Source organism: Anolis carolinensis, chromosome 6 (genome assembly GCF_035594765.1).
Source record: "Anolis carolinensis isolate JA03-04 chromosome 6, rAnoCar3.1.pri, whole genome shotgun sequence".
NCBI lineage: Eukaryota > Metazoa > Chordata > Lepidosauria > Squamata > Dactyloidae > Anolis > Anolis carolinensis.
Window position 1 is genome coordinate 23,979,616 of NC_085846.1, and position 17,055 is coordinate 23,996,670.

The following is a 17,055-nucleotide window of genomic DNA, read 5'->3' on the forward strand; positions in this document are numbered from 1 at the left end:
AGGAGAAGGCATTGGAAACTGTGAGTTTTATAAACCCAACCTTAATGCATGTTTACAGGGGGACAACACACCACTGAATTCAGTGGATCTTATTCTAAAGTAAAAATGATTTGGACTTCAGGTGTGTACATAGTGTAACTCCTATCAGCCCTATCCTGTATTACAGAAACTCTAATCTAAAATGTTTGGAAAGACAGCAGGTCAAGGAATCGTGATACTCATAGTTGCAGATAACAATGTAAAATATCAAACAAAAAAGTGAAAAATTGAGAATGCCTAACAAATGGCAAAATGTCAGCCATTTGACCATCTGCCTTGGAACTCCATATTACAAACTCCCAGTTCTCCTTATCCATTATCCTTGGAAACAGTGTTTTCTCTCTGCTTAGTGTTGGCTCATATCTGCCATTCGAATAGCAACTTTCCTTTTCAAGTGGGTTTATCACCAGCTTTATAGGGCTTGCCATTAAAATAACCCCGTGATGCTTATTTTTCCCATTTCCCATCTTATGGATGGAGAAATTAAGACCAAGGAACTTCCATGAGATTAAACAGATACGGGTTGAAGACAGAAACTATAGTGAAGATTTAAATGATGGCTATGGTTCTTATATCAATGGGTCTGTGAATCTGTTTGGGATTTTGGTCCTTACTCTAAAAGGAAGTGCTTCAAGGCACTGAACCCTCATTCATTCAGTGCTTTGGATAGCTTCCTAGTTTACAGTTCCTTACACTAAAACCCAAAAGTAATTCACTGTTGCTGAACATGGTAGACACTACCTGATGCTGCTCTCTCCTATAGGTAAAGATAACGGTTTTCCGCTGACATTAAGTCTAGTCATGTCTGACTCTGGGGGTTGGTGCTCATCTCCATTTCTAAGCCGAAGAGCCAGCGTTATCCATAGACACTTTCAAGGTCATGTAGCTGGCATGACTGCATGGAGTGCCGTTACCTTCCCACCGGAGTGGAACCTATTGATCCATTTACATTGCATGTTTTTGAACTGCTAGGTTGGCAGAAGCTAGGGCTAATAGCAGGAGCTCACCCCGCTCTCTGGATTTGAACCACTGACCTTTTGGTCAGCAAGTTCAGCAGCTCAGCAGTTTTTAACCCGCTGTGCCACTGGTGGCTCCATGCTCTCTCCCATATCTATGTGCAATACTCTAGCCCAGTGTTTTTCAAACTGTGCTCCTCCAGGTGCTTTGGACTTCAGCTCCCAGAAACCCCAGCCAGCTGACCAGTTGTTAGGAATTGTGGGAGCTAAAGTCCAAAACATCTGGAGGAGCAGCCTGAAAAACTCTGCTCTAGTTTAGGATTGGTGAACTTATGGGTCTCTAGAGGTTTTGGGCTACACCGCCCTCATATATCCTAATCACGAAACATGCTGGCTGAGAATGATGGAATCTGGGAAGCCAACAAGAGCCAAAGGGCTGCATGTTTCTCAGGTGTGATTTAGTTATCAAGGGTCATTTGCTGCTTAGGTCTTTGTATCCCTGAGATTGAGGTCACGTTTGCCATCTATTCCCCAGGAAGGAACCCCTTCCACTCACCTTAATGAGTTTGCAGCGGATCTGGGCTGAGACCATGTGGCTGTTGCGCAGGTTGCCCACCCGGAACATGAGGCAGAGCTTCCCATCACGCTGAGAGATGACAGCAGCCCGGCTAAACATGAGGGTCTCGGCTCGCTTCTTGGGCTGGGACATCTTGATGAACATGCACCCGATCAGGAAGGCATCCACCACTGAGCCCAGAAGAGACTGGAAGAGGAACAGCACAATGCCCTCGGGACAGCGTTCGGTGATGTATCGGTGCCCATAACCGATGGTGGCTTCTGTCTCGATGAAGAAGAGGAAGGCAGAGGGGAAGTTGTAGACATTGGCCACACAGGGGTTGTGCCCAGAGGTGTGGCCGTGGTGGATCTCCAGGTCCCCCCGCATGTAAGCAATCCCCCACCACATGGAGGCCATGACCAACCAAGCAACTGTGTAGGTCAGCAGGAAGATGAGGAGGTTCCAGCGCCACTTGAGGTCCACCAGGGTGGTGAAAAGGTCAGAGATGTAGCGGCTATTCTCACTGCCCAGGTTGCCATGCTGGACATTGCAGCGGCCATTCTTATCCACAAAGCGCTGCCTTTTCCTCCGGGAAGAGGAGGCTGCCACAGCCTGGTAGTCATCTCCAAACTTCCTCCGCACCACCGACATCCTTGGTATAAGAAGAAGGACCTTGAGTAGGTTCTTCTGAGGTTGTGCCGGAGCAAGAACTAGACCAGGCAACCACTTTCTCTGGGTTCAGATACAGAAACTGACGTCACCTCACTGCAGTCCTTTTTCTTCTGGGGAAGGGGCTAATGCATGTTCAGGAATTGATGGCAGGCCAAGAAAGAAATATTGGCTATCTCCTGATGTCAAGAAGAGAGACACAAAGGGGACTCGTTCACAGCGAGATTGCTGTGCCACTCGACAGTAGGTGCTGGTTGCCTTTTCTGCGCATTGGGCTCATGCCAGATGGCACACACTGGACCCAGATGGTCAGATGTTTGTGTCCCTTCTCTCCTCCCAGGAGACTGGCACAGAAGCAAATGACTCCCTTCTGCTCGACGGTGTGTTGCCTGGAAGGTCCTCAGGTTGACTTATGAAGAGTGCCCTCTTCCCATAAGTGGATTTGTAGAGTGATGGCGAGAGGCTTCCCTCAAAATGGCCAAGGCTGAGTTGGTGGCACACACTGCTGTGGCTTAAAAGGTTGGAAGATCCTCAGGTTGACTTAAGAAGAGTCCTCTTCTCATAAGTGGGTTTGTAGAGCAATGGAGAGAGTTCCCTCAAAATGCCTAAGGCTGGGTTGGTGGCACACACTGCTGCAGTTTAAACGGTTGGAAGATCCTCAGGTTGACTTATGAAGAGTGTCCTCTTCTCATAAGTGGATTTTCAGAGCAATGGAGAGAGAATGGACAAGGCTGGGTTGGTGGCACACACTGCTGCGGCTTATATGGTTGGAAGGTCCTCAGGTTGACTTACGAAGAGTGTCTTCTTCCCATAAGTGGGTTTGTAGAGCTATGGAGAGAGGCTTCCCTTAAAATGGACAAGGCTGGGTTGGTGGCACACACTGCTGTGGCTTAAAAGGTTGGAAGGTCCTCAGGTTGACTTACGAAGAGTGTCTTCTTCCCATAAGTGGGTTTATAGAGCGATGGAGAGAAGCTTCCCTTAAAATGGACAAGGCTGGGTTGGTGGCACACACTGCTGTGGCTTAAAAGGTTGGAAGGTCCTCTTCCCATAAATGGGTTTGTAGATGGATGGAGAGAGTTCCCTCAAGGGTTGGTGGCACACACTGCTGTCTTAAAAGGGCGAGAGAGGCACCAATGGGGAGCGAGTTGTGCCACTGGAGTGCCGATCCCTGTTGCCTTTTCTGCACATTGGTCCAATGCCAAAAGGGACGAAAAACTGGACCCAAAACATTGGATGTTTGTTCAGGAGGATGGTGCAGAAGGCAGGCAGGCAGGCAGTTGGCTTGGGCAAATGACTATGGGATGGTTCTGCTGGTTGGGAGCTCCTTTGGTTGACTTACCAGGGATGTTCTCTTTGCATGGATGGCTTGGAGAGCTCTGGAAGATGCCCAAGGCTGGGTCGGGGGCAGAGATGGCTACAGCTGGAGTAGCAGAAGTCCTCCAACGTGGTGCCAAGACCCGACGGCGCTGAGATTGTGGAGTCCCTTTTCCCACCGGCGCCGAGAGAATGAATGTCTTTCTGGAGTCACTCCTCTTCTCTTTCTCCTTTAAGATCCAGGCGGCTTCACTTTCGCTTGGATCCAAGGCTGCCTTAGAAACTTCCCTACTCGGATCTCTTTCCCGGCCAAAGCAGGTATTATCAGCGGAGGGAAGGCGAGAGAATTCAAGAGATGTAGAAACGAGGAGGAAGAAGAGGAGGCTGCAATTGCTGCTGAAGCCGAAGCAGATCTATCAGGAGTCCCAGGATCCGGGCAGAGTCTTGGAGTCTCTCTCTAGCGCCGCCTAGTGGCCCCCGCTCCATGGTGCGCTTTGGGGGTCTTCCGCTGGCATTCGTGTCTCTTTCCCCACTGCCTTCCTTCTCTCAGAGGGGGAATGGGCTCCCACTGCCCTCCTCGCCACAGAGACACAGCTGCAGGGATTCCCCCTTTAGCGGCAGCAGCAGGGCGAGGGAGGGGCGCCGTGAGTCATCCCAGGCAGAGAGCGAGCGGCACAAAAGGCGCAAGTCCCGCCGAAGGAAGCCGCGGGGAAGCGGCAGGAATCCGAATGAGGGTCCCTCCTCCTTTCCTCTCTCCTTCCTCACCCGCAGACAGGCATTGGCAGCCAGCAGCACCCTGTGTATGTGCTGATGAGGCGTCTGGAAAGAGAGAGGGGTCCAATGCTATAGGATCCTGGGAGCTGGGCTTTCCTCACCTGCATCTTTACCAGGCGTGGGCCAACTTGGGCCCTCCCTCCAGGTGTTTTGGACTTCAACTCACACCAACTCCCCTTCCTTTTCCCCCTCAGCCGCTTAAGCTGATTCTATGATCACGGAACAACAGACTGTTTCAAGATTGGGAAAGGAGTGCGGCTGGGCTGCATACTTTCACCCTCCCTATTCAACACATCATGCGACACGCGGGGCTTGACGATTCCAAGGCCTGAGTTAAAATTTCTGGAAGAAACATTAACAACTTTAGGTATGCAGATGATACCACTCTGATGGCCGAAAGTGAGGACGAGCTGAGGAGCCTTATCACCAAGGTGAAAGAAGAAAGTGCAAAAGCCAGGCTGCAATTAAACATCAAGAAAACCAAGATTATGGCAACCACACCTATTGACAACTGGCAAATAGAAGGAGAAAACCTGGAGGCAGTGACAGACTTTATATTTCTAGGCATGAAGATCACTGCAGATGCAGACTGCAACCAGGAAATCAGAAGACATTTACAGTAGAGTCTCACTTATCCAAGCCTCGCTTATCCAAGCCTCTGGATAATCCAAGCCATTTTTGTAGTCAATGTTTTCAATATATCGTGATATTTTGGTGCTAAATTCGTAAATACAATAATTACAACATAACACAACAGTGTATTGAACTACTTTTTCTGCCAAATTTGTTGTATAACATGAAGTTTTGGTGCTTAATTTGAAAAACCATAACCTATTTTGATGTTTAATAGGCTTTTCCTTAATCCCTCCTTATTATCCAAGATATTCGCTTATCCAAGCTTCTGCCGGCCCGTTTAGCTTGGATAAGTGAGACTCTACTGTACTTCTTGGGAGGAGAGCAATGGCCAACCTTGACAAAATAGTGAAAAGCAGAGACATCACACTGACAACAAAGGTCTGCATAGTCAAAGCAATGGTATTCCCCATAGTAACCTATGGATGTGAGAGCTGGGCCATGAGGAAGGCTGAGCGAAGGAAGATAGACACTTTTGAACTTTGGTGATGGAGGAAAATTCTGAGAGTGCCTTGGACGGCAAGAAGATCCAACGAGTCCATCTTTCAGGAAATAATGCCTGGCTGCTCACTGGAGGGAAGGATATTGGAGGCAAAGTTGAAATATTTTGGCCACATCATGAGAAGACAGGAAAGTTTGGAAAAGATCATGATGCTGGGGAAAATGGAAGGAAAAAGGAAGAGAGGCCGACCATGAACTTGAAGGAACTGGGGGAGGCGACGGTCGACAGGGAGCTTTGGCGTGGACTGGTCCATGAGGTCACGAAGAGTCGGAAATGACTGACTGAATGAAGAAGAAGAAGAAGAGACATGTAATCTAGTTCAAATAAAATAATCTGGATATTATATGACTTCTTAGGCCCCTTCCCCACATGACCTTGGAGGTGTCTACGGACAACGCCAGCTCTTCGGCTTAGAAATGGAGATGAGCACCAACCCCCCGAGTCAGACATGACTGGACTTAACATCAGGGGAAACCTTTACCTTTTACCTTTTTAGGCCCCTTCCACACAGCTGAATAAAATCCCACATTATCTGCTTTGAACTGAAATATAAAGGAGGGTAGAGTTAGATAACCCAGTTCAAAGCAGATACAGTAGAGTCTCATTTATCCAACATAAACGGGCCGGCAGAACGTTGGATAAGCAAATATGTTGGATAATAAGGAGCCATTAAGGAAAAGCCTATTAAGCATCAAATTAGTTTATGATTTTACAAATTAAGCACCAAAACATCATGTTATACAACAAATTTGACAGAAAAAGTAGTTCAATACGCAGTGATGCTATGTAGTAATTACTGTATTTACGAATTTAGCACCAAAATATCACGATATATTGAAAACATTGACTACAAAAATGCGTTGGATAATCCAGAACGTTGGATAAGCGAGTGTTGGATAAGTGAGACTCTACTGTATTGTGGGATTTTCTGCCTTCATATTCTAGGATATAGGGCTGTGTGGAAGGGCCCTTAGATGAGGCCTGAGATTCATTGGATTGCTGTGAGTTTTCCAGGCTGTATGGCCATATTCCAGAAGCACAACAAAGGATTCCCCCAGGCAGGAAGCAGCCAGGCTTTGAAGTTGCAAGGCCATTCAATGCTAATCAAGGTGGCCAGTTGCAACATTCACACTTGCCTCAAACAGACAAGAGTTCTTTCTCCCACCCTGGACATTCCACACATATATAAACCCCACTTGCCTAGTTTCCAACAGACCTCACAACCTCTGAGGATGTCTGCCATAGATGTGGGTGAAATGTCAGGAGAGAATGCTTCTTCAACATAGCCATACAGCCCGGAAAACTCACAGCAACCCAACTTCCTGATAGTAAGAGTGGAATGTTCTACATTGGAGTGTAGTGGAGTTTCCTTCTCTGGAGGTATTTAAACAGTTTTGATGGCCATCGGTCAGGAGTGCTTTGATTGTGTCTTCCTGTATGGCAAGGGGTTGGACTGGATGGCCCTTGCGGTCTCTTCCAACTCTAAGAGTTAGTGCAAAGGAAGATGAAGGAATTCAAACATCAATAAACAGCTCTATCCTTTAAAGTTACATTCCAATCCCATTATTTATTCAGAATTTATCCCATTCCCTTAAGGCTTAATACATGTTTACAATATAATATCTGTATATGGTAATTGTTGTGGCTTGGAGCTGTACTATCTCTTTGTGGGGAAAGGACAAAGCAGCTGTTTCTCTTTTGGTTTTGTTTCTCTCAGCTGCGTTTGATGCTCAATACTGTAATGAAAATTATCTTGCCCTAGCAATCAATAACTCAATCTGTCAATCAATCACTTTATTTATACCGCACTTTTCTCCCAAAGCTGGAACTCAAGGATGTTTACAAGATAAAGAAATTCAAGAGAAAACTCTAATGAGAAACATACTAAATGTTAATGCTAAAATTGTACTAAAGTGTTTATGGAATTAAAACTATTGATTCCAAAGTACAGTAGAGTCTCACTTATCCAACACTCACTTATCCAACATTCTGGATTATCCAATGCATTTTTGTAGTCAATGTTTTCAATACATCGTGATATTTTGGTGCTAAATTCATAAATACAGTAATTACTACATAGCATTACTGCGTAATGAACTACTTTTTCTGTCAAATTTGTTGTATAACATGATGTTTTGCTGCTTAATTTGTAAAATCATAACCTAATTTGATGTTTAATAGGCTTTTCCTTAACCCCTCCTTATTATCCAACATATTTGCTTATCCAACATTCTGCTGGTCCGTTTATGTTGGGTAAGTGAGACTCTACTGTATTCTAAGGTCCCCCCTTCACAACAGCTAAATAAAATCCCACATTATCTGCTTTGAACTGGGATATATGGCAGTGCGGACTCAGATAACCCAGTTCAAAGCAGATATTCTGGGATTTTCTGCCTTGATATTCTGGGTTATATAACTGTGTGGAAGAGCTCATGGTTCCATCCTGTGAAATCCAGTGTTTGTGCTTTGAAAAAACACTCAAGTTCTCTGGATGAGAATTATGAACACTTCTCCCAAAATTGCAAATCCCAGCATTTTGTAAGATGGGCTCATAGACATTAAAGTGGAATTATATTGCTATAACTATGGGCCCATAACTGTGGAGTGGAGTAATAGTGCTATGTTTGTGTTGTGTGAATGAACTTAAACAAAGGCCCTTTTCTTGGAAGTTTCCAAAAGCCTTCTGGAATAAAATGGGTCCTTGTATGTCAAGAAAAAGATCAGTCAGCTTAGTCTCCCTAGAAAGGGAGTTCCAGAGTTTTGGGGTGTATCCACACTATAATATTAATGTATTTTGGCTTCATTGCATTTAACTACTTGGTCACAATGCTATAGGATCATGATAACTGCAGTTTTGCAAGGTCTTTAGCCTTCTCTACCAAAGAGTGCTGGTGCCTTGCCAAACTACACATCCCAAGATTCCCAAGATTCCTTGCAGTTAAAGTGTGGTCAAACTGCATTAATTATACAGTGTAGATGCACCCTGGCGAAAGGAGCCCCCAGTGGCACAATGAGTTAAACCCTTATACCGACAGGACTGCTTGACCGAAAGGTCAGCAGTTCAAATCAGGGGAACAGGGTGAGCTTCCATCTGACAGCTCCAGCTTCTCATGCGGGGACATGAGAGAAGTAAAACATCCAGGCATCTCCTGGGCAACATCCTTGCAGATGGTCACTTGCAGTTTCTCAAGTTGCTCCTGACACGAAAACCCTAGCAAAGGAAAGAAAAGGCCCTTTCCTATGAATTGAGCATGGAAACACTCTGGCCTTTAGTAGAGCTGTTAATAAGGGAATCATATGCTTCCTACATGGACAGACATGCCCTGCTTTAGAAGAAGCATCTCAAGTATGGATGTATGTTCCATAGGAAACAGTATAAGGCATTGCCTTTGCAAACACGTTTTCAAATTCTCCTGCAATGAAGGGATGGAGAGAGGGAAATTGCCTGGTAGCAGTAATCCTTGTCCCTTTCCCTCCTCTTTCCTCCAAGGTCATTTCACCCCACATGATCTTTAATTTTAGCCCCCACATATTTGTTGGAATGAATACAAGTTTTAGCCAAGAATTGCCTTGGAGAAAAGGAGGTACAGTATTTGTAGGAAAATGGAAGGGTTTCGACACTTGTCTAAATATCCTAAAAACTTCTTATCCCATCTGACCTAGGGAAGTCAGCCCTAATTAGTACTTGAATAGGAGACCACTAACAAATCCCAGGTACTATAGGCTATATTTCAGAGGAAGGAACTGAAAAACCCTCTTTTGAATATTCATTTCCTAAGAAAACCCTATCAGGAGAGAACAACTGAAAGTTGCATTAAGGCGCTTGCTGGAATTGGAAAGTGTTAAATAAAGATGAGATGAGTTATGCAGAGATGCAACGAGTTAAGCTTTGCCTGGGATTTTCTGCAGGGATGCAGTATGCTATTCCTTTGCCTTCCTCCTTAATTTGCTATCCTTCTGTTTTCCTAAGGTGAGAGCAAAGAATGAGGCTGAACTTGGTAACGACAGAAGAAGAATGAACCGATAGCATAAATGACTATGCAAGAGAACGGTTGGGTATTCATTCCACCTTCACTCCTTCGCTTTGCTCCAGTGAGCTCAAGTTGCTTTTTTACACACCTTGAGGGAGGGACACACACACACACACACACACACACACACACAGAGGCTTATACATGTTAACTGTTTGCTGAATAACAGGTAAATCTGGTTGGGTCTATATATGTGTGCATGTTACCCTATTAATTTGCCCAAACTACAGTGTGAAAAACACTTATGCAAAACAGCATGATGGTTTCAAAACTGCTGTGACTTTAAATCATCTCTCGGAGGTATATGCCAAAGAATGCAACCTGCAATAAGATCTCAGCTTAACAACTGTATTGTCTGATCTTAATTTATTTTCAAAACTCCAAAACCTTCTCCTCTGCCCCCTTTCTAACGTCATCTCCACTTATCTCTGGAACATATTATCTTCCTGCTTACCAGCAGGGGGGTCCCTGGAGTATGAGCCAGGATTCCCAGCAACTGTTTTCAATCCTATTTCTTTGCAAATCAAGCTGATGTCTCTCCAGAGGAAATGCACACAGCAAAGGAACAAGTGAATGGGGAGGATTTGAGCTTGTTCAGATCTGAGGCTCCTTTCCATCTGCTCTTGAAAACTGCCCTGCCTTTCAGGGACTCATGTATCTTGGTGGAGTCAAAGCTTAATTCAAATGGTGGCATCTGCGTGATATCAAAGACACAGAAAGTGGATTGAAAAAGGGACAACCTGCACAATACATCCCACTTTTTAGGTCCTTGTGCTTTTCATACACATGGCTATCTTCAATGAATATGTGTCCATTTTCAAATCAACCTGAGGAAAGGACTGGATGCAGGTGGCAAATTCAAGTAGTTTCTTCAAGTAGTTTCTCATTTATGGCCACCCTAAGGGTTCGAATGGGGTCATTCCATGTCAAGTGGTCTAAACCTTCCCACCATCATGTCTCCAATTTTGTTCACATTTTAGCTGTAGCACATGTCAGGTGTTAAGCTAAGTTTCCCAAAATTTGAGGTCTCTAACTGCAATAGTTGCTGATCTAGACCCCCTTATCAGAAAGGTAGTCAGTCAGCGTGTGCATGACATTTAACAAAATGCCAATTTTGGGGTCAAATAAAATTGCAACTAAATGTATAAGAATGGCTAGTAAATTGAAATCCTGTACAGTTCTTTCTGCTGATTCTGATGAAATTATTTTTAATGTTATGGATGCAAAATCCAGTCAAACAAGTTGACTCAAAGTGTGCATCAAAATGTGCCATGACTCATTGTGACAAATTTTGACCAATATTCAGTCTGAAACAATTTCCATGCAAATGAAGATATGGACTTGACATTTTGACTAAGCATTATGCATGTGCTGGACATAATATTGTCAGATTTGCAATTATCCAGCATTTATAACCGCCCTGCAGGATCTCTTCAAATTTGGCACTATCAGTGCAAATGGTAAAATCTACTAAAATTCAAAGCCAATGATCAAAGAGGAGTCTACATGAATATGCTTGTGAATAGGACCATCTGAATGGGAAACTTTGCTCTGCATGACTGATACGTTTTTGTGTTGTCGAAGGCTTTCCTGGCCGGGATCACAGGGTTGTTGTATTTCTTTCGGGCTGTGTGGCCATGTTCCAGAAGTATTCTCTCCTGATGTTTCGCCCACATCTATGGCAGGCATCCTCAGAGGTTGTGAGGTATGGATAAACTATGGTATGATACGTTTTTGTTTTGCAATGCAACCGTTAAGTATCCATTTACTCAGGTCAAAGTATGTTATATTTTGTGCATTTATACATTATGCTATATGCATCCTAGTGGTCCTGCTAGTTCATTTGATTGCCTGCTAAGACACATACTTGCTGGATTCCAGAACAACTTTTTGCTGTTATTCCAGCTCCATCAGTGACTTCATCTAGTTGGCAATATAGTTTCCCTGAAATCATTTTCTTGCAGATCAGTGATGTTTTTAGAATGATGAAGTAAGTGAAAAAGACAGGCTTGCGAACCTGCAGTAAAGATACCTACATGTGGCTGTTGCTGTATGGCTATCAGTGTGGTCCCTAAGGCGATGGGGTTCTGGCTTCAATGTGATAACCAATAATGGCTCAGCCATCATTGACCAATGCAATACATTTTTGTTGTAGTTGTTGTTTTTTATTCATTCAGTTGCTTCTGACTCTCATGGACCAGCCCATGCCAGAGCTCCCTGTCAGCCGTCCCCACCCCAGCTCCTTCAAGGTCATGCCAGTCACTTCAAGGATACCATTCACCCATCTTGCCCTTGGTTGGCCCCTCTTCCTTTTCCTCTCCATTTTCCCCAGCATCATTCTCTTCTCGAAGCTTTCCAGTCTTCTCATGATGTGGCCAAAGTACTTCATCTTTGTTTCTAATATCCTTCCCTCCAGTGAGCAGCCGGGCATTATTTCCTGGAGTATGTACTGGTTGGATCTTCTTGTGGTCCAAGGCACTCTCAGGATTTTCCTCCAACACCAAAGTTCAAAAACATCTATCTTTCTTCGCCCAGCCTTCCTTATGGTCCAGCTCTCACATCCATTGATTACTACGAGGAATACTATTGCTTTAACTATGCGGACCTTCATTGTCAGTGTGATGTCTCTACTCGTCACTATTTTATTGAGATTGATCCTTGCTTTCCTCTCAAGAAGTAAATGTCGTCTGATTTCCTGGTTGCAGTCTGCATCTGCAGTAATCTTTGCACCTAGAAATGCAAAGTCTGTCACTGCCTCCACGTTTTCTCCCTCTATTTGCCAGTTATCAATCAGTCTGGTTGCCATGATCTTGGTTTTCTTGAAGTTTAATTGCAACCCAGCTTTTGCACTTTCTTCTTTCACTTTGGTTATAAGGCCCTTCAGCTCCTCCTTGCTTTCAGCCATGAAAGTAGTATCGTCTGCATATCTATGGTTGTTAATGTTTCTTCCAGAAATGTTAACTCCAGCCTTGGATTCGTCAAGCCCTGCACATTGCATGATGTGTTCTGCATACAAGTTAAATAGGTAGGGTGAAAGTATACAGCCCTGTTGTACTCCTTTCGCAATCTTGAACCAGTCTTTTGTTCCATGGTCTGTTCTTACTTTTGCTACTTGGTCATTATACAGATTTCTCAGGGGACAGACTGTTATATTTTATATACATAGTGCACACAAAATATAACATACTTTGACTTGGATAAATAGATCAAAGTATGTTATATTTTGTGCTGTCTTTCAACTCTGTGATCTTATAAGGCAACTCTATCACATGATTTTCTAAAGCTGTGAGTATGTAATTTTCAAAAGGCTGAGCAGTGATTCAAACTCTAAACTTCAGAGTTAGAGTCAAATACCCAAACCATTATGCCATGCTGGCTCATACAGATAGGACAGGTAAATAAGTAATCTAGGAATTACTCCACTTATTAATACCCAATGATTCCTCCATTTAGAAAACAGTATCACACAAGTAGAAGTGTAGCACTTCAAGAAGGCAGTGGGACTTGAACATCTCTCCTTGGTGTATCAACTCAACCATCCCATCCTGATGCTCTCCATAGATGTTGCACTGCAAGGCATAGTATTTAATCACTGGGATGTTGCCTTGCAGTGCAACATCTATGGAGAGCATCAGGATGGGATGGTTGAGTTGAGGCCCTATGAGTGAGAAAGATTTGCTAGATTTTGCACACATTATCGTGTGTGTCACTTCCATTAGAAATTAATAGTTAATATGAATGGCCTGATGTAAATATTTTCTTTCCCACTACAAAGCTATCAGTTTTCCATCATTGGAGGGTTTTAACCAGATGTTGGATGTTCATGTTTCATGAATGATTTAGCTGTGGATTCTTCCCTGGGAAGGGGTAGGCTAGATGACCATTGGAGTCCCATCCAACTCCATGATTTTCTATGATCTTCTACTTTTCTCATGGTTCACAGTACGCTTTTCTTTATCATAACTGTTGTCATTCCAGGGGACAGAGAAAGAGCAATAAAAAAGATGCTATGAGTAACCTGTTAATTTGAAACCCTTTTTATGAGTTGGAAAAGAACAGGTGTGGTTTGTAATCTGAATTTTGGCTGAGCTGGAAGTGAGATGTGAGCTAATGTGTTTCCTGAAGGGGAGAGACACACAGAGAAATAAAAAGTGTCAAATTAGGGCTCCTTAGCTAGATCAAAGACGATCGGTGATAATGAGAATTAATAAAAAATTGAGGGGACATCGTATTGAGATGAACATTATATCCTGAAACTATAAACTGTGAAACTCGAACGCCAGATGGCCACAAGTAAGAACAGCGGATCAGTTGGAAGGAAATGAAATATGTTCATCTGTGGTCATTCAGAGAAAGAGATAAGTGTTTTGAAAGCTTATTTGGCCAAGCAAAAGGTGCAAAATGCTCAAGCATTCAGAGCTCCACACACTTTTTAAATGAGGTGTCTGACATTATTTGTCTATTGAAAAAAGCATATTTAAACAAGTATATGTTTAATATCAGTCTTACTCTTATACCATTGGAATAGTGGATAATTGGCTGTCTGACATTATTGTCATGTGTTCCAAAATTACCATTAATTAATTACCATTAAGCCCCTGGTGGTGCAATGGGTTAAACCCTTGTGTCGGCAGGACTGCTGACTGAAAAGTTGGCGGTTCCAATCCAGGGAGCAGGGCGAGCCCCCCTCTGTCAGCTCCAGCTTCCAATGCGGGGACATGAGAGAAGCCTCCGACAGCATGGTAAAACATTAGGGCATCTCCCAGTCAACGTCCTTGCAAATGGCCAATTCTCTCACACCAGAAGTGATTTGCAGTTTCTCAAGTTGCTCTTGACATGAAAAAAACCCATTAAAGTGACCTGTAGTGACCCTGAAACCTATGGAGGGTGGAAAGAATACAATTTGTTTTTTTAAAGGCAATATTGATTGGGATGGGGATCTAAAATATTCTGTATGGAGACCATCAGCTAGTTATTAGGACCATCCTATGTTATGGACTGGAGTAGAGTGCAATATATGTCTCGATATGATGCCTCATGAACTCGAAGGTATACTGTAGTTGTTTTTCTTAATCTATTTATCCTATTATATTATTGATGTATTCTGATTGCTGTTATGTGATTTTCATATGTTTGGATCCTGTGAGGGAGAAAAGCGGAATATAAATAATAATAATAATAATAATAATAATAATAATAATAATAATAATCTAAGATCTAAGATCACCTAGTAAAAGATAAAGAGATGGAGAAGAAAGGAGATAGGGAAAGATAGATATAGATAGATAGATATAGATAGATAGATAGATAGATAGATAGATAGATAGAGAGAGAGAGAAGTTGGGGTCTTTGACCTCGTCCACTCTGCTGTTTTTGGCCCCAAATACCTTTGGCATATACTCACCAACAAAATCCCTCTGTGCAAATGTGAAAGGGGAAAAGGTGTATTCACTAGTTCAGAGCCTTAATTCTATTTATTTCTTCTCCCTGCCTCCAATTTTAATGCTTCTATTTGATTTTGTTGCCTTTATTATATTTCAAGCCTACCCGGAGAAGGCTTCTTGCTTTATGTATTTTGAAAAGCCATCTAGTTTCGCAACAATAAAATAACCCCACCATCTCTGGTTTCGAGCCCAGAGTCATAAATCTTGGCACGGAAATCAGGTAAAGTGCCCTGTTTTGCAAATACCCAGATTTTTCCCAGGCAGCACAGGGAATACAAAGCAGGAACCAATCTGACAGCATCACAGGGACTCAGCTTTCTTATATAACAGCCTTCCCATTCTTGGGGAAGTTGCTTTTTGCAGATTATAGTTCCTAGAATCCCTTTGCCCACATGTTCACCAGATTGGATTTGGGTGCCATCTGAAAGAGAGTTGGATTTCCAGGCTTTTCGGAAGGGGACTTTTAAAAGGCTCTTGATAGGTTGGCTGTCTTCTCTAGCGAGGAAGAAAATGCAAAAATGTGGATGGGAATGAGTTGTTCCTACTGCTTTTGGCTTCAGCACATATTGTATCCCTTCCTGTATTGCGTAGCTTGGCTGAGTTATCTCTGTCTAGCTGTGCATTCGTTCATATGAGGAGGAGAACAATGAAGAACGAAAGCTCGGCTTATGTCAGCAACAAGCCTCCAGCCCTGATCGCAGGCATGGGGTCTAGGTGTAATTTATCAGCAGGCGTGCCGCAATGGCATCTCAGGGCCAAGGTTCAGCAGGCCTCGGTTTGCTTTATCTCCGAATTGCCGTTAGTCTGCCGCGCAGAAAAATGTTTCCCCTCTCTCTGTGTGAACGTGTTATCCATCTAAATAAGAGCCATGCTGGAAAGGAGGAAAGGAAGGGGGTGGATGAGGAAGAAAGGGAAACACAAGCAGGGAACTTTATCTTATGTGCCTTTTACAGCATGGAAGAAAATCTGGAGAAGTAATAACCATCTCTAATACCAGGAGAGGTAGAAGGAACTAAACAGAATAGAAGAAACTGATAGAAAGAAGCCATGTAATCAAGCCTCCTGTACAAATCATAGTGAGACCAGCTCTACTATTAAGTGGAATGAGGCAGTGGAGTTTACAAGTAATGGAAGAATAACAAATGACAGGTTTATTTTACTTTCTGTTCTAGATTTATTGCTACCAGATATCGGGGAAAGTGCTGGTTGGATTTTATATTCCCGCAATGACATGCTTCACTTTAAATATAGTGGAACTTGAGTTAGGTTGGTATATAGTATACCATTTTATTGTTGTTGATGTTGTTGTGAATTTAATTATATTCATATTTCCACTCTCAACGAGGCTCAAAGCAGCTACCATTTGCTCCTTTGTGTTGCCAAAGGCTTTCATGGCCGGAATCACTGGGTTGCTGTGGGTTTTCCAGGCTGTATGGCAATGTTCCAGAAGCTTTCCCTCCTGACGTTTCACCTAAAGCTATGACAGGCATCCCCAGAGGTTGTGAGGTCTGACCTCACAACCTCTGAGGATGCCTGCCATAAATGTGGGTGAAACGTCAGGAGGGAATGCTTCTGGAACATGGCCATACAGCCCAGAAAACTCACAGAAACCCATTTGCTGCTCTGTTTCAGGCACCAAAATGGTTTGGATCAGCCATGAAGAATACGATCCGATCTGTCATATCAGGAGATTTCATTGGAATCTCTCCCCATGCTTTACTATGTAGCACAACCAATTCACAGGATTCAGTGTTGCCATTTTCGAGCTGAAATAATTTCAAGTTAGCTTGAGGGAATGAAGTGGGAATTTGCCTCTAGCTGCTTTCGAACACCACATCTATGTAGCTCAGGATTATTTCTTTCCCATTACTAAGTGGACTTTAATGTTCTACAAAATGTCACTTACTGCCTGATCATTGCTATGAGCTGGTAAGGATATCAACTGCAGGACCAGAGCGGATGCAAACAGAGTTAACGAGAATGCATGCAATGCATTTGAGGAGTTCATTAGCAGAGTTATGCAAAAACACAACAAGATGCAAGAAATCATATCAAACTTTAATTACATTTAATGAAATTGTAATTATGGTTAAACTAACAAACTCCCTTTCTTTTCTTCTTTGTTATCATAAAGCTT

The 17,055-nt window shown here is 43.2% G+C and overlaps 1 protein-coding gene across 1 annotated transcript in view; it reads right to left on the reverse strand.

Annotated features, from left to right (window-relative positions):
• Positions 1–4,316, reverse strand: part of LOC100556126 (G protein-activated inward rectifier potassium channel 1) — a 37,665-nt gene extending 33,349 nt beyond the window's left edge. The window contains exon 1 of the mRNA XM_003222673.4: positions 1,552–4,316. Within this exon, the coding sequence (XP_003222721.1) occupies positions 1,552–2,202 (651 nt within the window). The 5' untranslated portion in view covers positions 2,203–4,316. The remainder of the gene's footprint in view (positions 1–1,551) is intronic.
• Positions 4,317–17,055: the final 12,739 nt, after the last annotated feature.